We start from the raw sequence: 26,210 nt of genomic DNA, 5'->3' as shown, positions 1-26,210 counted from the left end.
TTTGGCATACAGCTCATGAAAACCCAAAATTCCTATCTCACAAAATTAGCATATCATTAAAAGGGTCTCTAAACGAGCTATGAACCTAATCATCTGAATCAACGAGTTAACTCTAAACACCTGCAAAAGATTCCTGAGGCCTTTAAAACTCCCAGCCTGGTTCATCACTCAAAACCCCAATCATGGGTAAGACTGCCGACCTGACTGCTGTCCAGAAGGCCACTATTGACACCCTCAAGCAAGAGGGTAAGACACAGAAAGATAGGCTGTTCCCAGAGTGCTGTATCAAGGCACCTCAGTGGGAAGTCTGTGGGAAGGAAAAAGTGTCGCAGAAAACGCTGCACAACGAGAAGAGGTGACCAGACCTTGAGGAAGATTGTGGAGAAGGGCCGATTCCAGACCTTGGGGGACCTGCGGAAGCAGTGGACTGAGTCTGGAGTAGAAACATCCAGAGCCACCGTGCACAGGCGTGTGCAGGAAATGGGCTACAGGTGCTGCATTCCCCAGGTCAAGCCACTTTTGAACCAGAAACAGCAGCAGAAGCGCCTGACCTGAGCTACAGAGAAGCAGCACTGGACTGTTGCTCAGTGGTCCAAAGTACTTTTTTCGGATGAAAGCAAATTCTGCATGTCATTCAGTAATCAAGGTGCCAGAGTCTGGAGGAAGACTGGGGAGAAGGAAATGCCAAAATGCCAGAAGTCCAGTGTCAAGTACCCACAGTCAGTGATGGTCTGGGGTGCCGTATCAGCTGCTGGTGTTGGTCCACTGTGTTTTATCAAGGCCAGGGTCAATGCAGCTAGCTATCAGGAGATTTTGGAGCACTTCATGCTTCCATCTGCTGAAAAGCTTTATGGAGATGAAGATTTCATTTTTCAGCACGACCTGGCACCTGCTCACAGTGCCAAAACCACTGGTAAATGGTTTACTGACCATGGTATCACTGTGCTCAATTGGCCTGCCAACTCTCCTGACCTGAACCCCATAGAGAATCTGTGGGATATTGTGAAGAGAACGTTGAGAGACTCAAGACCCAACACTCTGGATGAGCTAAAGGCCGCTATCGAAGCATCCTGGGCCTCCATAAGACCTCAGCAGTGCCACAGGCTGATTGCCTCCATGCCACGCCGCATTGAAGCAGTCATTTCTGCAAAAGGATTCCTGACCAAGTATTGAGTGCATAACTGTACATGATTATTTGAAGGTTGACGTTTTTTGTATTAAAAACACTTTTCTTTTATTGGTCGGATGAAATATGCAAATTTTGTGAGATAGGAATTTTGGGTTTTCATGAGCTGTATGCCAAAATCATCCGTATTAAGACAATAAAAGACCTGAAATATTTCAGTTAGTGTGCAATGAATCTAAAATATATGAATGTTAAATTTTCATCATGACATTATGGAAAATAAGGAACTTTATCACAATATGCTAATATTTTGAGAAGGACCTGTATATACACTGCTCAAAAAAATAAAGGGAACACTTAAACAACACAATATAACTCCAAGTAAATCAAATTTCTGTGAAATCAAACTGTCCACTTAGGAAGCAACACTGATTGACAATCAATTTCACCGCTGTTGTACAAATAGAATAGACAACAGGGGGAAATCTTTGGCGATTAGCAAGACACACTCAATAAAGGAGTGGTTCTGCAGGTGGTGACCACAGACCACTTCTCATTAACTATGCTTTCTGGCTGATGTTTTGGTCACTTTTGAATGTTGGTGGTGCTTTCATACTCGTGGTAGCAGGAGACGGACTCTACAACCCACACAAGTGGCTCAGGTAGTGCAGCTCATCCAGGATGGCACATCAATACGAGCTGTGGCAAGAAGGTTTGCTGTGTCAGTCAGCGTAGTGTCCAGAGACTGGAGGCGCTACCAGGAGACAGGCCAGTACACCAGGAGACGTGGAGGAGGATGTAGGAGGGCAACAACCCAGCAGCAGGACCACTACCTCCACCTTTGTGCAAGGAGGAACAGGAGGAACACTGCCAGAGCCCTGCAAAATGACCTCCAGCAGGCCACAAATGTGCATGTGTCTGCACAAACGGTTAGAAACCGACTCCATGAGGATGGTATGAGGGCCCGACGTCAACAAATGGGGGTTGTGCTCACAGACCAATACAGTGCACGACGCTTGGCATTTGCCAGAGAACACCAGGATTGGCAAATTCGCCACTGGCCCCCTGTGCTCTTCACAGATGAAAGCAGGTTCACACTGAGCACATGTGACAGATGTGACAGAGTCTGGAGACACCGTGGAGAGCGATCTGCTGCCTGCAACATCCTTCAGCATGACTGGTTTGGCAGTGGGTCAGTAATGGTGTGGGGTGGCATTTCTTTGGAGAGCCGCATGGCCCTCCATGTGCTCGCCAGAGGTAGCCTGATTCCCATTAGGTACTGAGATGAGATCCTCAGACCCCTTGTGAGACCATATGCTGGTGCGGTTGGCCCTGGGTTCCTCCTAATGCAGGACAATGCTAGACCTCATGTGGCTGGAGTGTGTCAGCAGTTCCTGCAAGATGAAGACATTGAAGCTATGGACTGGCCCACCCGTTCCCCAAACCTGAATCTGATTGAGCACATCCGGGATATCATGTCTCGCTCCATCCACCAACGTCATGTTGCACCACAAACTGTCCAGGAGTTGGTGGATGCTTTTGTCCAGGTCTGGGAGGAGATCCCTCAGGAGACCATCCACCGTCTCATCAGGAGCATGCCCAGGCGTTGTAGGGAGGTCATACAGGCACGTGGAGGTCACACACAATAAATAACCTCATTTTGACTTGTTTTAAGGACATTACATCAAAGTTGGATCAGCCTGTAGTGTGTTTTTCCACTTTAATTTTGTGTGTGACTCCAGATCCAGGCCTCCATTGGTTAATACATTTGATTTCCATTGATGATTTTTGTGTGATTTTGTTGTCAGCACATTCAACTTTGTACAGAACAAAGTATTCAATGAAAATATTTCATTCATTCAAATCTAGGATGTGTTATTTGAGTGTTCCCTTTGTTTTTTTTTTGAGCAGTGTATATATATGTATATACATATTGACACTACCAGCCAAATGTTTTAGATACACTCTCATTTAATGGTTTTCTTTATTTGAAGCCATCAAAACTGTTGAACACATGGAATTATGCAAAAAAGGGTTAAAAAAAAAAGTGTTCTTCTATATTTTTGATTCTTCAAAATAATCACCCTTTGCTTTGATTACTGCTTTGCACTCCTACTATTCTCTACTAGCGCTTCAGGTTGTCACCTGAAATTATTTTCTTGAAATAACTTCCCAGATGTGCATTGAGAGAAAGACAAAGGTTAATATTTCAGTCATCAAAGCAAACTGAGGCTACTTTGAAGAATCTTTTGCAATTTTTGATTTGCTAAATAATTCCTTGAGCTCATTCACAGGTTTGATGCCTTCAGTGAAAATCTACGTACAATGTAAATACTCATGAAAAAAAAGAAGGCATCAAAACAGTGAATGAACACATATGCAATTATTTAGCAAACCAAAAATAACTTTAAATATGTCATATTTTAGAATCCTTAAAGTAACCGCCTAAGCTGTAATGACTGAAATATTAACCTCTGGCTGTTTCCCAATGAACAACTGGGAAGTTCTTTCAAGACTCCTCGGAAAACCATTTCCGGTGACCTCCTCATGAAGCTCATGGAGAGAATGCCAAAAGATCAAAGCAGTCATCAAAGCAGTGGCTATTTTGTCATAATCTAGAATATAAAAATGACATGAATATATATATAGACCTGCTTGGACCCAATGTGATAAATAAAATCCATCTTCATCTTCTAGGAGACATGTTAAGGTTTTGAGTTAAACATGATTTGTATTGGGAATGGTCATAAATTCATTCGCCTTAGCAAAACATAAGCAGTACCATCTAAAGAAACATACCCCAGAGCATGATGCTGCCATCACCAGGTTTAACCTTTTGGAATTGTGGCCCACAAGATCAGGTTTGGTTTCATTAGACCAAAACACATTTTCCTACAAGGTTTTGGGAGATTTCAGTCAGACCTGGAGTTTTTGTTTTTTTGAAGAAAAGGCTTCTTTTTCACAGTGCTACTCCTTAATCTGGATACATGGAGAATAAAAAAAACTGTCACATATAGAGCACAACTACTCTCTATTGGAAATTCCTGCGATTCCTTCAGCATTGCTGTTAGCTTCTTGCTAGCCTCACTGACCATCACCATCTTGTCTTTTCAGTAATGTCTGAAAAATGTCCAGTTTTTATCAAATCAAAAGCCATTTTCAGATCATCCTTTTATTTCATGATTTACATGAAATGAGGGATTGATGTCAGCCCACCAATATTACCCCCATCAATCTCAGGAGGCAAAATGTGGCTTTAGCTAAAAGATGCAAACGTGAAAATGTCAGCAGGACATTTGAACTTTATTTCAGGTTGATCAGGTTCACTATAATTGATGGCAGATGTGAACTCAAGATTGAATACTGAAGCTGAATCAAAAGATGATACAACAAAGTATTATTAAGTATTATAAGTATTATTTACTCTCACTCACTTAAAACTGTGCACATATATTTATATTATATTGTAGATATGTTTATACTGTTTAACTTGTATTGTATTGCACCAACTACGCCAAAACAAATTCCTTGTATGTCCAAAAACGTACTTGGCAATAAAGCTTTTCTGATTCTGATTAATTTAATGTCGTACACAGTTATGCAACCAAGTTATTAATGTTTTCTATATTTTTTTTCCTTTCTAAGAAATTTGTTTGTTTTTCATTCGAATTGTACAGGATAAATGTCAGATTCCATGTGGAAAGTGTTTAGAAATGACTGGTCATAATCATGTTTTGACATGACAAAGAGGTTGTATTGTAACAGGGTGTGTGCACTTTTGAGAGCCACTGTAAAGGCCCCCTGGTTGTTCGGGACGCATGCCAGAAAAAGTCCTTGTCGATCCCAAAACTGGATCCGTGTCTATAACAAAACATAAAATTCCAATAAAATACATCAAAGTTTGTGGTTGAATAAAGAAATTTGCAAGTATTTTAACTCTGCAAGGTCTAATATCTATCTAATATCCATCCATTCATCCATTTTCTATACCCACTTCTTCCGTACAGGGTCACGGGGGAGCTGGTGCTTGTTTTCAGCGGTCTATGGGCAAGAGGCAGGGTACACCCTGGACAGGTCACCAATGCACACACCCATTCACATCTAAGGACAATTCAGAGAGACAAGTTAACCTAAGGTTCATGTTTTTGGACTGTAGAAGGAAGCTAGAGTACCCAGAGTGAACCCACACATGCACGGGGAGAACATGCAAATTGCATGCAGAAAGACCCCCGACCCAAGGGTCGATCTCAGGACCTTCTATCTGCAAGGCAACAGTGCAACCAACTGCACCACCATGCAGCCCGCAGTTTAATAATATTTTGTTTAAATTCTAATTCCCTGTTTTATGATATTTGTAGACTATGCATGCTGTCTGTGATTAAGGGGTCTAAGAGATTCTTGATCAGAGCCAAGATTTTTTTCAGCAGGCAACAGATAACTCAGTCAGATATTTCAAGCATATGCAGGCCCATTTCCACCTTGTGCAAAGGCTGACAAAATCAACCCAATCTTCCAACAGTGTTGTTTTAAGACACAAGAAGCAGCCAAATAATACATCACAGAGCTACACTTTTTTGCCCTGCAGTGTTACTGGACCCACAACAAGAGACATTGGATTTTAGTTCAGGAGGCTATTGAATGCCGGTGCTGCTGGGTATTTCAAACTTGCTTCTGCATGAGCTGATAAGTGTTCCAAATATCAGCTCATGCAAGCTTGAGTTTCAGCTTTCACCTAACAGTTCAATATGGTTTTTTTTTTTGTTTCATGTAAATTATTGGAAAAAATAAAATAAAATCTCTCTAAAATCTATTATTGACACAGCAATCCCTGCTGTGATTTAGCACAGTCGACAGCATTTTACTATTCCTCTTTTCTCTCCAAATATCCCACTAGTACTCGGATCGTTGAGGTTGGATTTTTTGCTCTTCCATTTCTGCTGAAATGTCATTTTTGTAAATCAAACAATCACAACTGGTCAATTAAATACTTAATTGCCACTAACATCAGGATGCCACCTGTTCATGGTTAAGCAACCTTTCTCATGTCTCATTACTCTCTCTGCTCACTCAACATTGCGCTTGCCCAGCTCCCAGATTCCCACTGGGATGAAACATTTTTACCCAATTTATCTTCAGGCATAAAACAAAGCTGTTCTTTCTCCATTAATGTGATCAAGCAGACCTGTTTTAGATGACTCATACAGTACCCTCCAAAAGTATTCATGTTTCTTAGCTTTCTTCACATTTGGTTATGGTACAACCTCAAACATCTATGTATTTGATAGATATTTTATGTTATAGACTAATGCAAACTAGAGCATAATTGGTACATAAAGGAAAAGGAAATGATCTTTCAAGTCTTATTAGTGCTCAAACTGGAATGTAAGACTTTGATCAGCTTTTCTGCACCTGCTAAATAAAAGCATCCCCGCAACATGATAGTGCGACCACTACATTTCAACATGGAGATTGTGAGTTCAGATGGGTGAACAGTGTTATTTTGCTGTTTCTCTTTAAGCCTCTGTAGCCTCTAAATGTCACGGTCGAGGTTTGCGGCGGACCAAAGTGCAGACAAGAGCTGGGCAGCAGCCTGCTTAAAGGAAGGCTCAATCTTTCTTCTTAGGCTTTTCCAAAAACGTAGCAAAACATAGCATAAGTCACTGCAGGTATAAACATGAGTGGAATCCAAGACTTACATGTGAACACTGCAGGAAACGTGGCAAAAACCGAACTTGATCAGAGGATGAGAACATAGTGGTGAACGAAGGACGGAAGGAACCAGCGAGGAACTAAGAACACACCCCAACTAATATACAGAGAGACATGAGAGGGTAACAAAGGGCAGATAATCAAAGAAAACACGGAACAGGTGTGACATGGACACAGGGAGGCAGAGGGAGCAGGTTAACCTAATACAAAGACTAAAACATGAGGAAGGGGACTAATTAACAAGACAGTGAGCAGACCTAAACAAAACTATAGACCAAGATAAAATAAAACATAAGAATCAAGAATAAACATGAACTAAAGGAAATAGAGAAACTGGAGGGAACACAACAACCTACGATCTAAGGACTTAGCAAAAAGAAACCATAAAGAAACCCTGACTACAAAAGTAAACAAACCTAAACCAACACTGATAGAACAAACTGAGAACGAAGCAGAGGAAACGAGGACTAGAATAAAAGTAAACAATAACTAAAGCTAACCTATAAAGGAGGGACTGGAGAATAAAGATAAACTAGAGGAACAAAGCTAAGAGGGACAATGAATGTGTCAGGGTGTGACGTTTCTTGGACTTTGTTTGTGGCTTTGTGTTTGTTTACCGTTTGCTTAGATGTTTCTTTTTTGGTTTTTGTATCATGTTTATTAGTTTTTTTTTCTCCCTCTACCTCCTCCTAGGGTTTTCCTTCTTAAGTTCCTTTATGGTTGTTTTCTTATTATTTTGCATGGTTTATTATTATTATTATTATTATTATTATTAGTAGTAGTAGTAGTATTGTAAATATAGTTCTTTGTCTTCCTTGGATTCTCTAGTTTAATTTCTCTTTTAGTATCCTTGTGTTTATTTCTGTTTTAGTATTTGTTCCTTTGCATTCTTGTTAGTTTATTTTCTGTTTCCTTTCCAGTCAGTATTGTTTTGTTTACTTTTGTACACACTTTTGGTTTCTTTAGTCAAATCTCTGGTTATGGTGTTCTTTTGTTCCCTCTAGTTTCTCTGTTTACTTTAGTTAATCTTCTTTCTAGGTTCTTATGTTTCTTTGGTTATTTATCTTTGTCCTTAGCTTCCTTTAGTTCTGGTTCCCTGATTCTTGTTTATGCAGTACTTACTTATGGTTTTGTTTTATAGTCAGTTCTCTTTAAGTTATGTCTTATGTCCCCTTTGTTTTCTAGTTTGGTCTCCTTAACCACTATTCATACTCCCTCAGTTCTCTGCAGCCTGGTTCACACCTGTTCTCCATTCTCCTCTGATTACCTACCTCTGTGTCTCATTGGTTCATACCTCACTTGCCTCTGTTCATAAGCTCTCCAGTTTTGTTTGTTCCTTGCTGGTTCCTCCATTACAACTCCGTTCTCAACACCGTGCACCTACCGTTGCCTTAGTACTTCGATTACTATGTTCCAGCAGTTTCAACTTTGTACGTTTTTGGATTATTTGTGCCTGCAGTGATTTGCTCCGTTCTTGCTACGCTTGGAAAACTTTTTGATTATTCTTAAAATAAAGAAGAAAGCTCCTTTAAACCCGCTGCTGCCTAGCTCTTCTCTGTGCTTTGGTCAACCTGAACCACAGAACGCAACAGAATGTAAAGGGAACTAAAACCGAGTAATTAATAACTAAAAGAGGAAAACAAATGACGAGAGGAGTAACAGAAAATAAACTAATAAATGGGAGAGTGCAAAGGAACCAATACTAAAACATGAACATAAAACGAGAGCAAAGCTAGTGAACCAGAGAACTATAATAATAATAATAATAATAATAATAAGGAAACCATTCTACATAAAAAGGAAAGCAACACCAAGGGAACTAAGGGCAAGAGGAGAACACACTGGGAGGCAGAAGGAAACCAGAACTGTCAGAAAACAGAAAGCAATAAACAACATGAATACAAAACAACAAACAAGAAACATCTAGCAAAAGTAAACAAAACACAAAACCACAAACAAAGTCCAAAATGTCACACCCCAACGGTAACAGGTGGCCGTCCTGGACTACCCTGTGTTTCCATCTTCCCATTAACTCTGACTAGCTTCCCTGTCCCTGCTGAAGAAAAGCATCCCCATAGCATGATGCTGCCACCATTATTTTTTACAACGGGGATGGTGTGTTTAGGGTGATGTAAACTGTTAGATTTCCTCCACACAAATCCTTTTGCATGTTGTTTTGGTCTCATCTGACCAGAGCACCTTGTAGCAAGCAGGAATGTAATGACTCAATTACATAATAACTTTTTAATAATGTAAAAACATTTTTTAACCTATAATAATAATATTTTGCTAATGTTCTCTACCTCAGATCTAGCACATTTCTACAAATGATCTCAATGCCAAATGCACTTCACAATAATTCATCAAATTTTTATTCATATACGAACTCATTCAGTAAATTTGTTGAAAAGTTAATTTATTTCAGTGAAACACATTATGTAAAACACACTGATGTTTTCGAGCCTTTATTTATGTTAATCATGAGAATTTTCTGTTTACAGCTAATGAAAACATGACATTTAAGATTAGAATGTTACATCAGACCAATAAAAACACCTTTGTAATACAGAAAGATGTTTTTTTTGAAAGGTTTGCTTAAAGGTTGTTAATTTCAAAAAATATGCTAAATCTGACAAACATGTATCATTGAAACACATATTCTAATTTATTGAAAATGACAGTATAAAGTTAATTATTTACATACTTAACCTAATAAACAGAATTTTAAATACTGATTTAGCTCAACAAATAATTCTCAAATTAGGTCTTACAACCATAACTGAGGACAGAGTCCTGCATGATATTATCCTTGAATAAACGAATATGTGTGTCCAAGACGTGTCGTCCCTTTTTTCTTTTTGCATTATTACATTATTAGCTGCAGTTATTACATTTTTCAAAACACTTATTTAATGCTACATCAATAATGCCAAAACGTATTACATAATTAGCTCAAAAATGTACTACATTATTGATAAATTAGGTTATATATATTGCATTTAAAATGTCCAAAATGTGCTGTGTGTCCTACATCGTTTGTGGCAAACATAAAGAGACCTCTTATGGCTGTCTTTCAGCAGCTTTCTTCTTGCCACCCTTCCTTTAAGGCCAGATCTGTGAACTGCACAACTACGGGTTGTTTTGTCAACAGACTCTTCCACCTAATATGTGAATCTCTGCAGCTCCTCCAAAGGTACCATGGGCCACCCGGCTCCTTTTCTGGTTAATATTCTCCTTGCCTTGTCTGTCAGTTGAGCTAGAAAGCCATAGCTTGTAGGTTTGCAGTTGCGCTCTTAATGTTTTGTAATCCAGCACAGTATCACTGTATAGGGGGCTTAATATCAACAAGCTTTTCAGATTTTATTTGTAAATGGTTTTGAAAACCATGTATGTGTTGGTCCAATAGATAATATCTCATGGAAATACATTGAAGTTTGTGGCTGTAACCGAAAAAATGTGAAAAAGTTCAGGAGGCATGAATTCTTTGCCAGGCAACAGATGTGAGCACTTGAGAATATCTCAAGTGCTTTGCATTCTCTGCGTTGTGGTTCCGTGATGTTACAACCCTTTGTGAAGGCTTCTCTGAACTTCCAACAGGCATGACATTTAAGAGGCCCTGGTATCACCACAGAAAATGACTGTTAATGAGAACTGAGGCTGTGTTTAAATGCACCTCATTATATCACAGCAAGACATTTAACTGTGAGCTTCAATATGCAGTACTATTCTCATGAAGACAAGGGAGTTGCATAAAAGGGTGGCCTTTGCACAGTAAAATCTGTGATGTATAAATACTCTTTGAGTGTGGCCACAGAGCCATGAGATCACTTAACCTTTAAGGACTTTTTTTTTTACAGCCCTATGAGCCTAAAACATGGCCTATAAGTCTCCATGCAGGCATTTTGCTCAGAGGAAGCTGTGTTGCCATGCTGACAGGGAATCAGTGTCAGTGGAAGAGAGAGATTTGACATGCAGTGATTTCCAAGGAATTTTGTGGCTTTTACCACCACCAGACTGTGGTTTTAAAGCAATTATGACATATGATGCTCTCAACAGTTTCTATTAAAAGTAAACAATCAAAATCCTATAAAGACAGATACATCATGGCCAAATTATTTCAGGAGAAATATCAGTAGGATATTCATTTGTGGCCCCTTGGTTTCATCCATGATTGGAAGTTTTATTACAGTGTTAGAAGTGAGTGATGGATCTTTACACGTGGCATGCAGAATACAGTGAAGAACTAAACAAGAAAGAAAGAAAGAAAGAAAATACACACAAACATAAATAAATGGATGAATTGAAATGAATAAAATTAAATTTGACACCCACCAATAAATAAATAAATAAAAGACTAAACAAATAATGTTTAATAAATAAATAGGTGGAAAAAAACCTAATAACTAAATCACAGTTTAATTAAATAAAAAATGATTAAACACATAAAAAATGAATCACAAACAGAATAAACTACAAGCAAACCAAAAAATAAATTATTTTGCAACTCACTGATGCTTTTTGTTTGCTGTCTTCAATCAATTTCCGAAACATTTATCCCATTGTGGTCATGCCTGACAAAGAGATGGGGCATGAAAAACTGTGTTTAAAACTTATCAGCAAAAGAAAAGCAGCTACAGATTCAGGCAAGAGGTGTAGCTTCGCTGCTTCAGTGAAAATGGTGACTTCTTCACTTCCTGTCCTTGAAAGCTTCCTGAAGTGGGTATACTCTGTGAATGTGACACATAAAAAGATCCACCTCAGCAAAACCTCTCCGCCCGCAAGTAATGGCTTTGGAATACCTTAATAAGCACCATAAAGTCTCATACAAATTGAGCATATTAAACAGAAGAGGCCCTTGCTTTCTAGAGAACAGTATCAGCTAATTTTCAATTAAGATTCCTGATGTATGCTACATTAGCATGAGCGGAGCACCAAACAGAAGTGCATTCATCGGCATTCTTTTCAGTAGATCTCCATACAGAGCAACATTGACATAAAGCCCCCATTAATTGTGTTTTATTTGTTTCCCACTGGTTTTGGATGGGGTGTTGAAAGGAAAAGCAGACACGAGTTAATCAAAGCCAGTCAGTCTTGTGCACCCTGTGTTTGCAGAGTTGCATGTGTGGTCCCTTTTTATTTTACTACACTGAGGCCAGCAATGGGAGAAATGACTTTTTGTCACTGGTGGTGTGAAATTGATCAATAATGGCCTGAGGCTGGTGTGTGCTGCAGGATGGCATGTTCCATATGGCATGATGGGAATTCGGGTCACAGAGTGAAGAGTGAATCACCCTGCAGGATGCACCAAGGAAGGAGAGCAGGATTTCTTCTATATAACAAATGTTTAATTTAACCATTTTTGTCTTTATTTAAAGCTGGACTTAATATGTTATGTCGATTTGAAAAAAATAAATAAACATCGAAATGCATCGAATAAAGTCATTATGACCAACTGCTGTTTATTTCAAAGGCCATTAAGGAAAGCAAAGATGATCCATGATGGCCACCTGCTGGCAGACTCCAGAACTGCTCGATCTTCTCTCAGCCAGCACCTCACTACCACATTTCTTATGTACACCTTCCCAACTGCAAATATGGACCACTTCTAAGTATGCGCATGCTGAGATCCAGTGGAGCAGAAACTGGTGGAATGACCAGCTGTCAGAACCGGACCGTGCCAGTTTGTCCAGAGCAGTTGGCAGGCCTGCTGGAAGCAGAGCTAATGTGTCATTTACTGCAGCTTTTTGTCAGTCTAACCATTTGCAGAAGGTGAGAAAATATGGTGTTATTAGATTCTCTAGGCATCAGCTGCCTGTTGTAATGTGCACATGGAACGGATCTGAAATACATCAATTTATGGGTGGAACTTAAATCACTGAAAATGTCATATATTTCAGAATTTAAATTCAAAAAGTGAAACCCATTCAAGACATGTTTTTTTAAATGTTCACATTTTGAAGTCTAATCCCTTTTTCAAACTCTGGTAAATAACCTGATTGAATTGCATTTACTCAATGAGATAAAGATCTGGGCATTGATTCAGCCCAGGAGTTTCCATTTCTTAATTCTCAGTCAGTTCTTGTTTTTTGACTGTTATGTTTTGGGTTGTGATGTTGCAGGATCCAGTTCTGCTTCAGCTTTATTTCCTTTTACAGGTGCTCTCACATTTTCCTCCATCCTTCTCTGGTACACGGTAGAATTTATGCTGGTTTCTGTGATGGTGTGCTGGCCAGATCCTGCTGCAAGCAAAGCATTCCAAAACTTCCATCTCCGTACTTCACAGTTGGTATGAGGTTGTTTTCCTGGGATGCTGTTGCTGGTTTATGGCAAACATGTCTTCTGTTCTGGTGTCCACATAATCCACTTTTAAACTTATATACCTCACAAATATTGTTCCAGAAGTTCTGGTCTTTTTCTATGTTCTCTCTGGCAAACTTCAATTTGGCCTTTAAAGATCAAAGATTTCTTCATTGTACGCCTCCCATGAAAGTTAAACGTTTGCGATTTATTTCTGATTGTACCACCATGCCTTTTACATAAGCAGCTGCAAGAGCCTGGTGTAGGTCCTGTGATGACATCTGGATGTTTGGAGACGTATTTCAGCATATTGCGGTCTGCTTTCATGGAGAACTTGCTCGGACAGCCTGACACAAGCAAGTTGCTGTTCTACACGATTTTCACTCCAGTGGAATAGCGGATTTCAGATTGTTTTGAAACCTCTTTAAATCTCTTTGAAACTTCACAAGCAGCTACAGTCTTCTCTCTGAAGGCCTCCAACAGCTCTTTTGGTCCAACTATTGAATTCATTCTCACCTTAACCGTGATCTAAATGTTTGATGCAAAGTTCGAAGTAAAAATGTTAATCATGTGCACCTGATACACTTACATGCAATCTTAGTTATTTTAAGTAGTTATATATATATATATATATGTCCTGGGTTTGATTCCCAACCGGGGGTCTTTCTGCATGGAGTTTGCATGTTCTCCCCGTGCATGCGTGGGTTCTCACCGGGTACTCCGGCTTCCTCCCACAGTCCAAAGAAATTCCTGTTAGGTTAATTGGTCTCTCTAAATTGCCCTTAGGTGTATGAATGAGTGTGTAAATGGTTGTTTGTGTCTTGCCCTGCGACAGGGTGTACCCCGCCTCTCGCCCATAGACTGCTGGAGATAGGCACCAGCTCCCCTGCAACCCACTATGGAATAAGTGGTAGAAAATGACTGACTATATATATATATGAAATTTAGAAACAAAATCATTTTGTTAATTCTAACAAACCGTCCGTCCGTCGTCTTCCGCTTATCCAGGACCGGGTCGCGGGGGCAGCAGACTCAGCAGAGACGCCCAGACGTCCCTCTCTCCAGACGCCTCCTCCAGCTCCTCCAGGGGGAGCCCAAGGCGTTCCCAGGCCAGCCGAGAGACATAGTCCCTCCAGCGTGTCCTGGGCCGTCCCCTGGGCCTCCTCCCGGTGGGACGTGCCTGGAACACCTCCCGAGGAAGGCGTCCAGGAGGCATCCGGTATAGATGCCCGAGCCACCTCAACTGGCCCCTCTCAATGTGGAGGAGCAGCGGCTCTACTCCGAGCTCCTCCCGGATGGCCGAGCTCCTCACCCTATCTCTAAGGGAGTGCCCGGCCACCCTACAGAGGAAGCTCATTTCAGCCGCTTGTATCCGTGATCTCGTTCTTTCGGTCATGACCCAAAGTTCATGGCCATAGGTGAGGGTAGGAACGTAGACCGACCAGTAAATTGAGAGCTTTGCTTTTCGGCCCAGCTCTCTCTTCACCACAACGGACCGGCACAGTGCCCCCATTACTGTGGCAGCTGCACCGATCCGTCTGTCGATCTCCCGCTCCATTCTTCCCTCACTCGTGAACAAGACCCGAGATACTTAAACTCCTCCACTTGAGGCAGGAACTCCCCTCCAACCTGAAGAGGGGACAGCCTGACATTTGTACACTAACAAACCCAAAACAGGAAATGTTTAGAATGAATGACTGGCAGTGGGTCTGTAAAAAACAAAAATCATCCATTTGTACACTATATAAATATTTTTGACCTCTTGATAGAAATACCTCTTTAAATAATGACAATATAATTTTCACCTTTTGAATTAGTTAAACAACCTTCTTAAGGATATTCCAATTTATTGAGATGCATCTGTATATAAAGATAAAACAGTAATGGACCAAATATAGAATGCTGAGACACCCTGTAAGCAAACAGGAAAACCTCTGCCAGCGAGATGCTTTAAACCAAGACAGAGATCAATCTTTAATATCCACAACACGCTCCAAACATGACACCACAACTTTATGATTACTGGTTAAAGGCAGCCAATAAGCCTAAAAGCACTACAGCAGAGCTTCTTGAGTCAACGTTAAAAGAATGAATAAAAGATTCTCAAGAGATTTCAGAAGTATTGAGTACGATGAGATAAAGAAATAAGACAAAAAAAAACAACAAAAAAAACACTGAATACAAAAAACTACAAAGGTTTATTTTCAACATATAAAATACATACAGAACAAGATAGAAAAATAAATACAGTGAACATGTAACAATGTTTGGTCAACAGAACAAGAAATTAAAATGTAGAACAACAAAGATTATGAGTCAGTGTCTTCTGAACTGGAGTCAGTGGAGGTGTGGGTGGGAGAATATGATAAACTGCTGTTAGTGCTGATGCATTGAGAGGCACTTTGGCTGGTCTTCTCTGGTGAAATCAATTGAAACAAAGCATCATAAATCAGATAATGATAGACATTCCTAATGTTAACTAAAATATTTTTGTTTAATGATTCAAGAAAAGGTTTGTACCAACGTTTTGGACTTACTTTGGTATCTTTTGAATTTCTTGAACAGGCAAGATCTGACATATCGCTGGAGCTCCCGCAGAGTGGACAACTTCAGTACGTCAAAGTCGATCTCAATCTCATCCAGGTTAGTGTTGCATGTGGTGGGTTCCCGTGTTTGAATGATTTTCACCAGGCGGGCCAGCTTCACGCCGGGAAGCCGGTTAATGTCGAGACTCAGCTGATGTTTTTCCTCAAATGTCATCGGCAAGGATTTATCACCTGAACCCCGATCTTTGTTCCCTTTCAACGGACCCCTAAAATTATGAAAAATGAGTGAAAGCTTGTATATAATGTATAAAAATACCAATAAGTCAACAATCATACCTAATGGTGGAGTTGGAAGCATGTTTAGGGACGTCTCTGCCATGTTCTACATTGTCAGTCTCCTTCCTCAGTGTTGGCTGACTCAGAGGGGCTTGAGAAAGGGCTGCAGGCTGTTCATTAACAGACTTTAGCTAGACAGAAAACGGTCAGAAAGGTTCTTATGTGGTCAAATTAATTTTAAAAAGGACCAAAACAATTAAAAGCACCAAGAAGCCAAATGTGTTGAAAACAAGGGTAGCCAAAAAAGAAGCATGAATACCAGAGAAGTACTAGAGAATGTTCTGGCAGGTTTTGTTTGGACATTTTCTGTCCAACACGATGCAAAAAGTACACCGTTAGTTTTTTTGCAACCCTTCCCCAGCACATAAAGTTTCTTGTGTTTATCAATCAGTGTTCTACATGTGTTTTTACTCTATCCATCCTGGCAAAAAAACAAGCAGAGATCAACAAATCAGGAGAGCAGAAAAGAGATAAAAGCAGCTGCTTGTATCTGAAAGCACGTTGGCTAACTCGCAGTAAAGGCTCCGCGTGATTTGATGCTACATTTGCATCATCTCACCCGCTGATATTCCAGACATTTAACTCGAGCGGAAAATGTCTTCAAGGAGTCCAAAGTGGTTGTTGTGGAAATTCGTTCTGACACATTTCACCAATCAGGAACATGTCTAGAACATTTAAGTGCACGTGTGAAAGCGGCTTAGGGTCACCTCTGCAAGGGAAGGCAAGACATGTTACAAATAGTACCTTCTACATTTATTGGCACCCTGGTAAAGATGTGCAAAAAGCCTTAAAATGTACGTTTTACTGCCGTGATATTATCTAATGCTGAAAACTAGTGGAGAAAATATGACACTAAAAAAGTGTTTTAAACCAAAATGACTGACAAAATGTATGTTAGGAATCCATGACTTAATATCATGTCATATTTATTACCCAGGTGAACAGAGGCTTATGTCTTTTAGCCACCCTTTAAAAGGGGAAAGACAACAACATGTCAAAAACATAAATGACTCCTCACACATCACCGTGACGGAGCTACATCAAAGAGTAGCATCTTTGGATCATTGAGTCTCCATACCAACCATTAGACACCATCTACATGCCAAATGGTGGTTTTGAGGAATGCCAGTAAAATGCCCATTTAGTCCTTTACCAACTTCAACATGTGAAGTTTGCTAAGCTTCACTGGAACTTTAAGATGAACTGCTTTGGTCAGCTGAGGCTACAATTGAGATTTTTAGCAACAAATACTCCAGGTAGGTCTGGGTTTAAAACAAAGGGTGAATATGTGCAGTGGAAAATACTGTGGGACATTTTCGGTTCTGGAAACTTTGTTGGAATTCATGGAATCATGAACTCTTTAAAATACCATCACATTGTAAATAAAACTACCGGATTATAAGGCGCATAGAATAGAAGCTACTGCAGTCAAACGTTTGACACCGTACTGGTCCCCGTTTTCTCCACAGTGCGGTTCACGGGAATATCAAAAGTGAGTGGAACCTCGTCCATGTTGGTGATGTGCTCTGGCCGGATCTTCTTTTCAGTGATCTTGTTTTTGCAGTATGCGCGGAACGTGGCCAGCTTTTCTTGGTAATCTTTTGGCAGTTGCTGCGAGACGGTAGTTCGTGTGCGGATGGAGAGATTACGTCTTTTCATAAAACGAAAACACCAAGAAGGACCGCCTTGAAATTCATTGATGTTCATGTCCTGTGCTAGCGCTGTTGCCTTCATACGAATAGTGACTGTAGAGACGCTTCTACTTGCTGCTCTCTGTTCAACAACCCACTGTTCGAGTTTGTCCTCTAACTGTGGCCATCTCGCTTTATTCCCTCGGAAACTCTTTCTAGCCTTCTTTACTTAGCACAGGTCATCTTTTTGCTTCCTCCACTTCCGTACCATTGATTCATTAATGTTGAATTCTCTCGCTGCTGCTCTATTCCCATGTTCGACTGCGTAGCTGACAGCCTTGAGTTTGAACTCAGCATCGTAAGCGTGTCTCTTGAAAGGTGCCATTTTGGGGTCGTTATACACACACAAGTGGTGTTGGACTAGGAGTAAGCACAGTACAGGTGTTTACCGCTATTACTTCGGCGACGCCCCTGACTACGGTAGCCGGTGTTACGTCGATTCGCGTTTCCCCATCAGATACGGTTTCCCCAGCGTCTCCTTGCCGCTCACGCGGCAAAAAAGGCGCGTGCTTGTTGCAGACTCGGAACCGTCGCGCTGTGCTCGCACCACAGGGGAACTACGGTAACCCTGAAAGCTCAAATGTCGTGTTTCGGAGAAGTCGATCTACATTTGTTTAGCTAGTGTGTTGTTATTAGATAAACTAATATATCATCATTTTATAGATAGATAGATAGATAGATAGATAGATAGATAGATAGATAGATAGATAGATAGATAGATAGATAGATAGATAGATAGATAGATAGATAGATAGATAGATAGATAGATAGATAGATAGATAGATAGATAGATAGATAGATAGATAGATAGATAGATAGATAGATAGATAGATAGATAGATAGATAGATAGATAGATAGATAGATAGATAGATAGATAGATAGATAGATAGATAGATAGATAGATAGATAGATAGATAGAACGACACATATTTATATACACACACACAGACGTGTATAGATATATATATATATATATATATCTATATACTATGTACTCGTCGTCTTCTGCTTTATCCAGGACCGGGTCGCGGGGGCAGCAGACTCAACAGAGACGCCCAGACGTCCCTCTCTCCAGACACCTCCTCCAGCGTGTCCTGGGCCGTCCCCTGGGCCTCCTCCCGGTGGGACGTGCCTGGAACACCTCCCAAGGAAGGCGTCCAGGAGGCATCCGGTATAGATGCCCGAGCCACCTCAACTGGCTCCTCTCGATGTGGAGGAGCAGCGGCTCTACTCCGAGCTCCTCCCAGATGGCCAAGCTCCTCACCCTATCTCTAAGGGAGTGCCTGGCCACCCTACGGAGGAAGCTCATTTCAGCCGCTTGTATCCGGGATCTCGTTCTTTCGGTCATGACCCAAAGTTCATGGCCATAGGTGAGGGTAGAAACGTAGACCGACCAGTAAATTGAGAGCTTTGCTTTTCGGCTCAGCTCTCTCTTCACCACAACGGACTGGCACAGCGCCCCCATTACTGTATATCTCTCTCTCTCTATATATATATATATATATATATATAGAGATATCTCTCTATATATCTCTCTCTCTCTCTATACACGTCTGTGTGTGTGTATATAAATATGTGTCGTTCTGTCTATCTATCTATCTATCTATCTATCTATCTATCTATCTATCTATCTATCTATCTATCTATCTATCTATCTATCTATCTATCTATCTATCTATCTATCTATCTATCTATCTATCTATCTATCTATCTATCTATCTATCTATCTATCTATAAAATGATGATATATTAGTTTATCTAATAACAACACACTAGCTAAACAAATGTAGATCGACTTCTCCGAAACACGATATTTGAGCTTTCAGAGTTACCGTAGTTCTCCTGTGGTGCGAGCACAGCGCGACGGTTCCGAGCCTGCAACAAGCACGCGCCTTTTTTGCCGCGTGAGCGGCAAGGAGACGCTGGGGAAACCGTATCTGATGGGGAAACGCGAATCGACGTAACACCGTAATGCTGCAAGTGGTGCGGCGTTGTAGTTTACCAGTCGTACTGAAACATTTTGACAGAGCGCCGTGTACAACCAGTATTAGATCAACCAATTAACCAATTGATCCATATATAAGGCGCTCCAGATTACAAGGCACACTGTCATTTTTTGAGAAAATTAAAGGTTTTTAAGTGCGCCTTATAGTGCGGAAAATACGGTATATACAAAACATATCCACAAATCGATGTAAAACCGGTCTATCAGACAATCCATGGCCTTGTAGGTCTCCCTGTAAATCCCATAGCTTTGTGAGGTGAACTGAAGAGAGCATTAGTGAGGATCAAATAATTGTCACATCTTAAATCTTATGGAAAACTAATATTTCTTAACCCCCCCACTGAACACAGATGAAACTCACCTGCTCTTGTGCCTCAGCAAGCTGGGGGGCCTGTTCCTCAGCAGACTCGTATCTGTCCACACTAGACGAACTGCTGATGGCGCCAACTGGAGGGATAACCTCCGTGTGCTCGTCTGGCATCTTTGCAAACCTCTGCTCGAAAACTCCCTGCAGCATCCATAAGCAGAGGAGCAGAGGAAAACGAGCATGAAATAGAGCATTACTAAAACATATTCTGACATGTATAACGATTCACAACACACATGAAGCTTTCTGGCCATGCCAATGACTCCGTGATGAGAGGGGTTGTACTTGTAGCAGTTGGAAAAAACTAAGCGGACATCCGCAGCGAATTGCTGCACATCTTGGTACTCTCCTCCATCCATCTTTTTCTGCATATTAACAACAGAAATCTTTTAAGAGAAGCCATGACTATTCTAAAATTCACAAACAAACACTATAAAAAGTAAAAGAGTAGATCTACCTTCACAGTGCCAAGATCCATTGGGTATTTGATGATGTCGTGGTAGTCATGTAGCCCCAGAGCTTTAGCGTCAACAGGCTCGTAGAACGGCCAGGCATAGGCTGAATGTTTCTTCGACAGCATTTCATTTAGGATGTCGCTGCAGTAATTCAGCTGTTCTCTCAGACCTCCCGGTTCTGGACCAGCAAAGTAGAGTCATAATATTGATCCAATGCCTCGCAAAACTAATCACACCCCTTGAACGTTTTACATTTTGACACAACACAACCATAAACAAACACAAAAATAGTGCGTAGTAGTAATTGTGAACACTGTTCAAAAATAAAAACCTGAAAAGAATGGCATGCACATATATACACAACCCTCTTTATTCTAACCCTAAATAAAATTCCCTGCAACCAGCTGCCTTCAGTTATTGGGTCCATCTGTATGTAATTTAATTCCACTAATCTGTCCTTTATGGAAAAGCAGCTGGAAAATAAAAGTTTTATTTAGTTTGCCACAAGCCATGCAGGAGATACAGCAAACAATTAAAAGATGGTCCTCTAGTCAGATTACACTAGCACTGAAGGACCACCCCCCTGAACACACCATCCCCACTGTGAAAATGATGGTGGCAGTGGGGATACTTTTCTTTAGTATGGATAGGGAACCTGGTCAAAGTTGATGGGAAGATGGATGGAGCTAAATAAAAGGCGATCCTGGAAGAAACCTTGTTACCTGGCAGAGGTTTACCATCCGAATGCACACCACCCTTTCAGATGTTATTTTCTTAATAAAAAAGACTCACATCCTTTACTTTTCAGTTCACAACTATGTCTTACTTTGTGTTGGTCTGGCACATAAAAGCCCAATAACATACATTGATGTTTAGAGTTAGAATGTGCCAAATTATGAAATAGTTTAGGGAGTCATGAATGTACAGCTCTCCCAGAAGCTGTATTACCTGAAGTGGTAGTTTTTTTGCTTTTCCCTTTGATAATCTCCTCCTCTTTCGGAGGCATATAGGCAATCTTCTGCAAGAAAATCTTCTCCAAGGCAAGAGCCATCAGCACGATGTCATCTGTAGGCTGCACAGGAGGATTAAGACAAATCTGTTAGGACTTACATATTCAAGGGGATCAGTACAGTCAACACATTTTAAGCCACAAAGCTCCTAACCTTGTTATATATGTAACAGTTGGTGAACATGGTGTTGAAGTCCTGCAGGCATTCAGTCGAACTCCAATAGTAGTTGTTTTCTAGCCTTTTCTTGATGGTGCCCAAGTCCATGGGAGTTGTTATTATCTTATGATAGTCCTGTTGAAAAAGGGGCGGTGTCGGACAAATTTCACTGTATGTTATGCTTAATCCTACAGTGCTTAAAAGACTCTGCCCAGGTACGACTAAATATGAATTACATAAACACTACAGATCAGTTCTTATCTCTCAGTTACATGATGAAAAAAAGAAATTACTCACTGGTAGCCCAAGACTGACTGCATCAACAGGTTGGTAGAAAGGCCAAGCGAACTGGTGCCGCCACAGAGCTTTGACCACCACTTTCTGCAAGTACTGCAGCTGGTTGGTCTGTCGGCCGGGCTTGTTGAGATTGGTCACCTCAGGAGGCGGAGGGTTCACAAGCATTTTGGGATCTGGCTCAATGTCAGCTGACATGATGTCGTTGAAAGGGTTAGGGTTATCTAGTCTTAGCTAGGTGGTGTGTGCCTTTCAGCTCAGTGAAGACTCTGAGGGAACACCAGCCTGCTTTGTGCATAGTTTTCATGCCACACAACCTGTTAATGAAATGGCAAACAGTTATAACACTCTTGTGCACTGCTCTGCTAACAGCCCAAATTAACCAAATGAGATCCCATCATATCTGACTTACTGTGCTAAAACACTACAGTGAAAAAACAATCTATCAAAATCTATATCTTTCTATAGATTGATCATTTCCAAATCAAAAACCCTTTCATCAAGTGCTTTAAGGTGGGATTAAGGCGTCATATTGTCGTTTCCATTCGTTTACAAAGAGAAAAGAAGAGGAGAGGGGGGTTGAAGTCAGCCCGTCGCTGAGGTACTCACAGTCCTACATAAACGCAAGCCTGTGTCACAGCTCCAGGTATTGATATAGTGATGACGTATGGTTTGTGAGACCATCCAGCTGCAGGATTTCAAAACTCGGAAATAATTTTCAACACTAAGAGTAAAGCGAGAATTCAAATTTGACGCGAACCAGATTGCTACACTAGGTTAATCTGCTATAATTGTTTTGAAGAGCAGTGTGAGGAGACTTCCGAGTTACAAACACATTTTTACACGTAGTTTTTTTGGAAGTAGAACCCCATTTACTAATTAGAGTAGCTAAGTGTATAAAAAAACAAAAACAATCAAACCCCAAAATTTGGGAAATCATATCTTTTAAAAAGACGATCATGTGAGACCTTTAACACTGATTAACAGATTTCTTTTCTACAAATAGACAGTTCAATAAACGTTACATCAAAATCCTGCATTTTAAGTATATTATCGAGCAGATACAAAAAATATATATATTTTATGAAATGTCAGTCATTTTTTATACCACTTCTTCCATAAGGGGAAGCCGGTGCCTATCTCCAGCAGTCTATGAGCGAGAGGCGGGGTACACCCTGGACAGGTTGCCAGTCCATCGCAGGGCAACACACAAACAACCACACACACTCATTCATACACCTAAGGGCAATTTAGAGTTACCAATTAACCTAACAGGCATGTCTCTGGACTGTGGGAGGAAGCCAGAGTACCCGGTGAGAACCCACGCATGCACAGGGAGAACATGCAAAGTCCATACAGAAAGACCCCAGGACCTTGTTGCTGCAAGGCAACAGTGCTACCAACTGTGAAAAGTAGCTTTCCTTTTTTATCTCTCAAGAGTTTCTCAACTTGACAATTTTGGCCCTCATGGCAAAAAATACCACTTTAAATATTCAGCTTTGTAGTGTGATGCTTAGTGAGGGGATGTGTCACATTACAAAAGCATCAAAAACACCGAGAAAGTGGCAGACGTGACAAAAACAACTTATTGGATTATCAACACTGGGGGTTTTAAAAGCAGAAAAGTTTTAGTTTGCAAACAAGTTACCATAAGGGTTTATCAACGGTTAATGAAAGGGTAGACTCGTTTACTGAGCGACAAACAGCGTAGTGTAGTAAAAATATCTAAAATACTCTTGAACTACTGATAACTGCTTCATGTTCCCACAGCGAAAAGCTTTGGCAGGCCAGACACCGTTAGCACACAGTTTCAAAGAAGAATCACTGTTCAACTCGCTAGCTAGTATTCATTCAGTGGCATTGACTGGCAAAGTAAAGCCACACTAAGGTACAGATAAGTTTTATATATATATATATATATATATATATGAAAAACTCGTTATTTGTCTTGAGGTAGCTGACTTCTTATTTTAGATGTCTTGACGCTGAATCCTCGTGTTTTCATAAAACGAAGCAAAAATATCCCCTTCTAATTTCAGTGCAGCTGACCAGGAAAATAACGGTTTAAGAAAACAAAAATATAAAGAGTTTACAAATTCCTCTTCTTGTGAAGCGACGTTAAATTGCCTTTCCAATAGTTCTCCACTTCAGGGGAGTTTTGACCGACGCGAACTTAACTAGATTTACTTTAGGGAGCAGCAGAAGAAACAACTGGAATCTCCTGACCTGTTGTTGACATGGCGAGAGGGAGGGGCCTCACTCCTCACACCGCCACCTGTTGAACTGGAGTGTCTAGAACAGGCTCTGTCATGGAAAATATTGTATTTATTAAAAGATGAGATCGATGATTGTCACGATGATTGTAAAGCGATCAGGCGTTTGTTCAGGACGCCGCCGTATGTTGCAGGGTATGGCAGGCCATTTCAACATAAAATCGGCTTCACCGCACTCTAAAATTTATTTATGACGAGGAAAATGTATCTCTAATTATATTATATATAAATATGTTTAATTATATTTGACTAGGCAAAATACCAATGTGAGATATCTTTAATTACATTCTGACTAGTATAAATACGTCAGTTTAAATAGAGATGAAATACAAGGTATTTGCAATAAATTGACTATCTTAAACATATTTCAAATATCAACAATTTAAATTATGAATAGTCATAAAGTAAATATGAGATATTTCGCTTTATCTTCTGGCTAGTCATGAGATAAAATATCTTAAATGTACTTTTAGATATCTGAAACTAGGATTTGACTAGTACAAATTAAATTGCAGATATCTTGAAAGCAAATAATGACTTGGCCAAACTATGTTAGATATCTTGAACTGTATTTTTGACTAGTCAAAATTAATTTTAAGATACCGCCAATAAAATTATATATCTTAAACATGTCTTTATCTAGACGGCCTTTGTATTTCAGATATCTTGAATTATTAACATCCCAGTTTTATGTCTCATTTTGGCAGCAAGTCTATAAGGATTTTAGCCTTAATTGTGTTTGCATGGAGGACATTGTTGACAAAACCCGTCAATGGACAATATTGTCGCGTCTGTCGGCGCCACCTTCTCTAGCAAGCTATTAACGTAACTTTGGCATGAAATCTTTTGTGGCCAAGTTCCCCTGTTAGAAAAAGCACCTCCTTGAGCCACAATATGCGGTGGTCACATAAAGATATAATGTGTCTGGAGAGAGTAGGTTTCTTAAGCATTCTTTAAGTAGAAGGTCACATTCCCTGCTGCTGAGCTCCTTCAATATTGTGAAATTTTTTCAAACAGCCAGCAAAATTGCAGCCACCCAAAATTCCGCAGGCAACAGTTTGGACAGCTCCGTGGCAGCACTAGGGGGCCTTACGCAAAATTTCTTTAGTTCAGATATGTAAAAATTTACTTTTAATTTCCTCATTATCACTGAAAAGCACAGTGGAGGGCAATAATTCTGTTTCTGCCCCTTCACAAATTGATTCTTTTGTTCATAGTGTTTCTTCATCATTGCGTGATGCATTAGACAATGCAGCCCCCTTGAAAAAGAAGGTAATCATTAAAAGGAGGCTAGCTCCTTGGTTTAATTCAGAGCTGCGTACTTTAAAGCACAATGTTAGAAAATTGGAGAGAAAATGGCGCTCTACACACCTAGAGGATTCCTAATTAATCTGGAAAAATAGCCTACTGTTGTATAAAAAGACACTTCGCCAAGCCAGAACAGCTTATTTCTCATCATTAATAGAAGAGAACAAGAATAATCCTAGGTTTCTCTTTAGTACAGTTGCTAAACTTACACAGAGTCATAGCTCTGTTGAGCCATCCATTCCCTTAGCTCCTAGAAGCCATGACTTTATGGGATTCTTCTTAAATAAAATTGATTCTATTAAAAAGAAAATGTTTGAAATACTCCCGAAGATGATTACTTCATCATCAGCAAGTGAGACAACATTGGAAATAACTGCAGAACCTGATTTGTGTTTGGACTGTTTTGATCCTGTGGAGTTTCCTGAGTTATCAGAAATATTAGCTTCATCTAAACCTTCAACTTGTATGTTAGACCCAATCCCAACCAAATTATTTAAGGAAGTGTTCCCTCTGATTACCAGCCCCATTTTAGATATGATTAATCTATCTTTAGTAAATGGATATGTACCACAAGCTTTTAAGTTAGCTGTAATTAAACCTTTACTTAAGAAACCTTCGCTTGATCGAGATGACTTG

The 26,210-nt window shown here is 40.2% G+C and overlaps 2 protein-coding genes and 1 long non-coding RNA gene across 6 annotated transcripts in view; all 3 read right to left on the bottom strand.

Moving 5' to 3' along the window:
• vav2 (vav 2 guanine nucleotide exchange factor) overlaps window positions 1–6,901 on the bottom strand; it is a 288,765-nt gene extending 281,864 nt beyond the window's left edge. Inside the window, exon 1 of the mRNA XM_047372613.1 lies at window positions 6,823–6,901. Within this exon, the coding sequence (XP_047228569.1) occupies window positions 6,823–6,879 (57 nt within the window). The 5' untranslated portion in view covers window positions 6,880–6,901. The remainder of the gene's footprint in view (window positions 1–6,822) is intronic.
• Window positions 4,854–5,164, bottom strand: LOC124872530. Its single transcript, XR_007039315.1, has 2 exons — window positions 5,121–5,164; window positions 4,854–4,987 (listed from the first exon to the last, which is right to left on the bottom strand). It is a non-coding gene; the product is annotated as an uncharacterized LOC124872530 (long non-coding RNA).
• Window positions 6,902–15,311: 8,410 nt separating the features above from the next.
• On the bottom strand, window positions 15,312–24,344 carry LOC124872515 (bromodomain-containing protein 2-like). 4 transcript variants are annotated; one of them, XM_047372631.1, is made up of 10 exons: window positions 24,220–24,344; window positions 21,997–22,310; window positions 21,697–21,834; window positions 21,482–21,605; window positions 20,536–20,711; window positions 20,315–20,443; window positions 20,073–20,219; window positions 16,015–16,145; window positions 15,670–15,944; window positions 15,312–15,548 (listed from the first exon to the last, which is right to left on the bottom strand). In XM_047372631.1, the coding sequence occupies exons 2-10, from the start codon at window positions 22,189–22,191 to the stop codon at window positions 15,442–15,444; spliced, it is 1,422 nt and encodes a 473-aa protein (XP_047228587.1). In that variant the 5' UTR covers window positions 22,192–22,310; window positions 24,220–24,344; the 3' UTR covers window positions 15,312–15,441. The 4 variants fall into 4 exon arrangements, with proteins under 4 accessions (XP_047228587.1, XP_047228586.1, XP_047228583.1 ...); XM_047372630.1 differs by lacking the exon at window positions 24,220–24,344 and adding an exon at window positions 24,087–24,215; XM_047372627.1 differs by lacking the exon at window positions 24,220–24,344 and adding an exon at window positions 23,956–24,211.
• Window positions 24,345–26,210: the final 1,866 nt, after the last annotated feature.

The sequence above is a fragment of the Girardinichthys multiradiatus genome, chromosome 8 (assembly GCF_021462225.1).
Source record: "Girardinichthys multiradiatus isolate DD_20200921_A chromosome 8, DD_fGirMul_XY1, whole genome shotgun sequence".
NCBI classification, from domain to species: domain Eukaryota; kingdom Metazoa; phylum Chordata; class Actinopteri; order Cyprinodontiformes; family Goodeidae; genus Girardinichthys; species Girardinichthys multiradiatus.
Note: the sequence above shows the minus strand (reverse complement) of the source record. Positions and strands in the feature narration are given on the sequence as shown.

Bases quoted from the DNA above. Each gene is read 5' to 3' on its own strand.
- LOC124872515 (XM_047372631.1), bottom strand. From the start codon at position 22,191: ATGTCAGCTGACATTGAGCCAGATCCCAAAATGCTTGTGAACCCTCCG. The intron at 21,835-21,996 runs GTGAGTAATTTC...CTTTTTCAACAG, and splicing joins CAGTCAGTCTTGGGCTACCA to GACTATCATAAGATAATAAC. The intron at 20,220-20,314 runs GTGTGTTGTGAA...TGGATGCTGCAG, and splicing joins GCATGGCCAGAAAGCTTCAT to GGAGTTTTCGAGCAGAGGTT.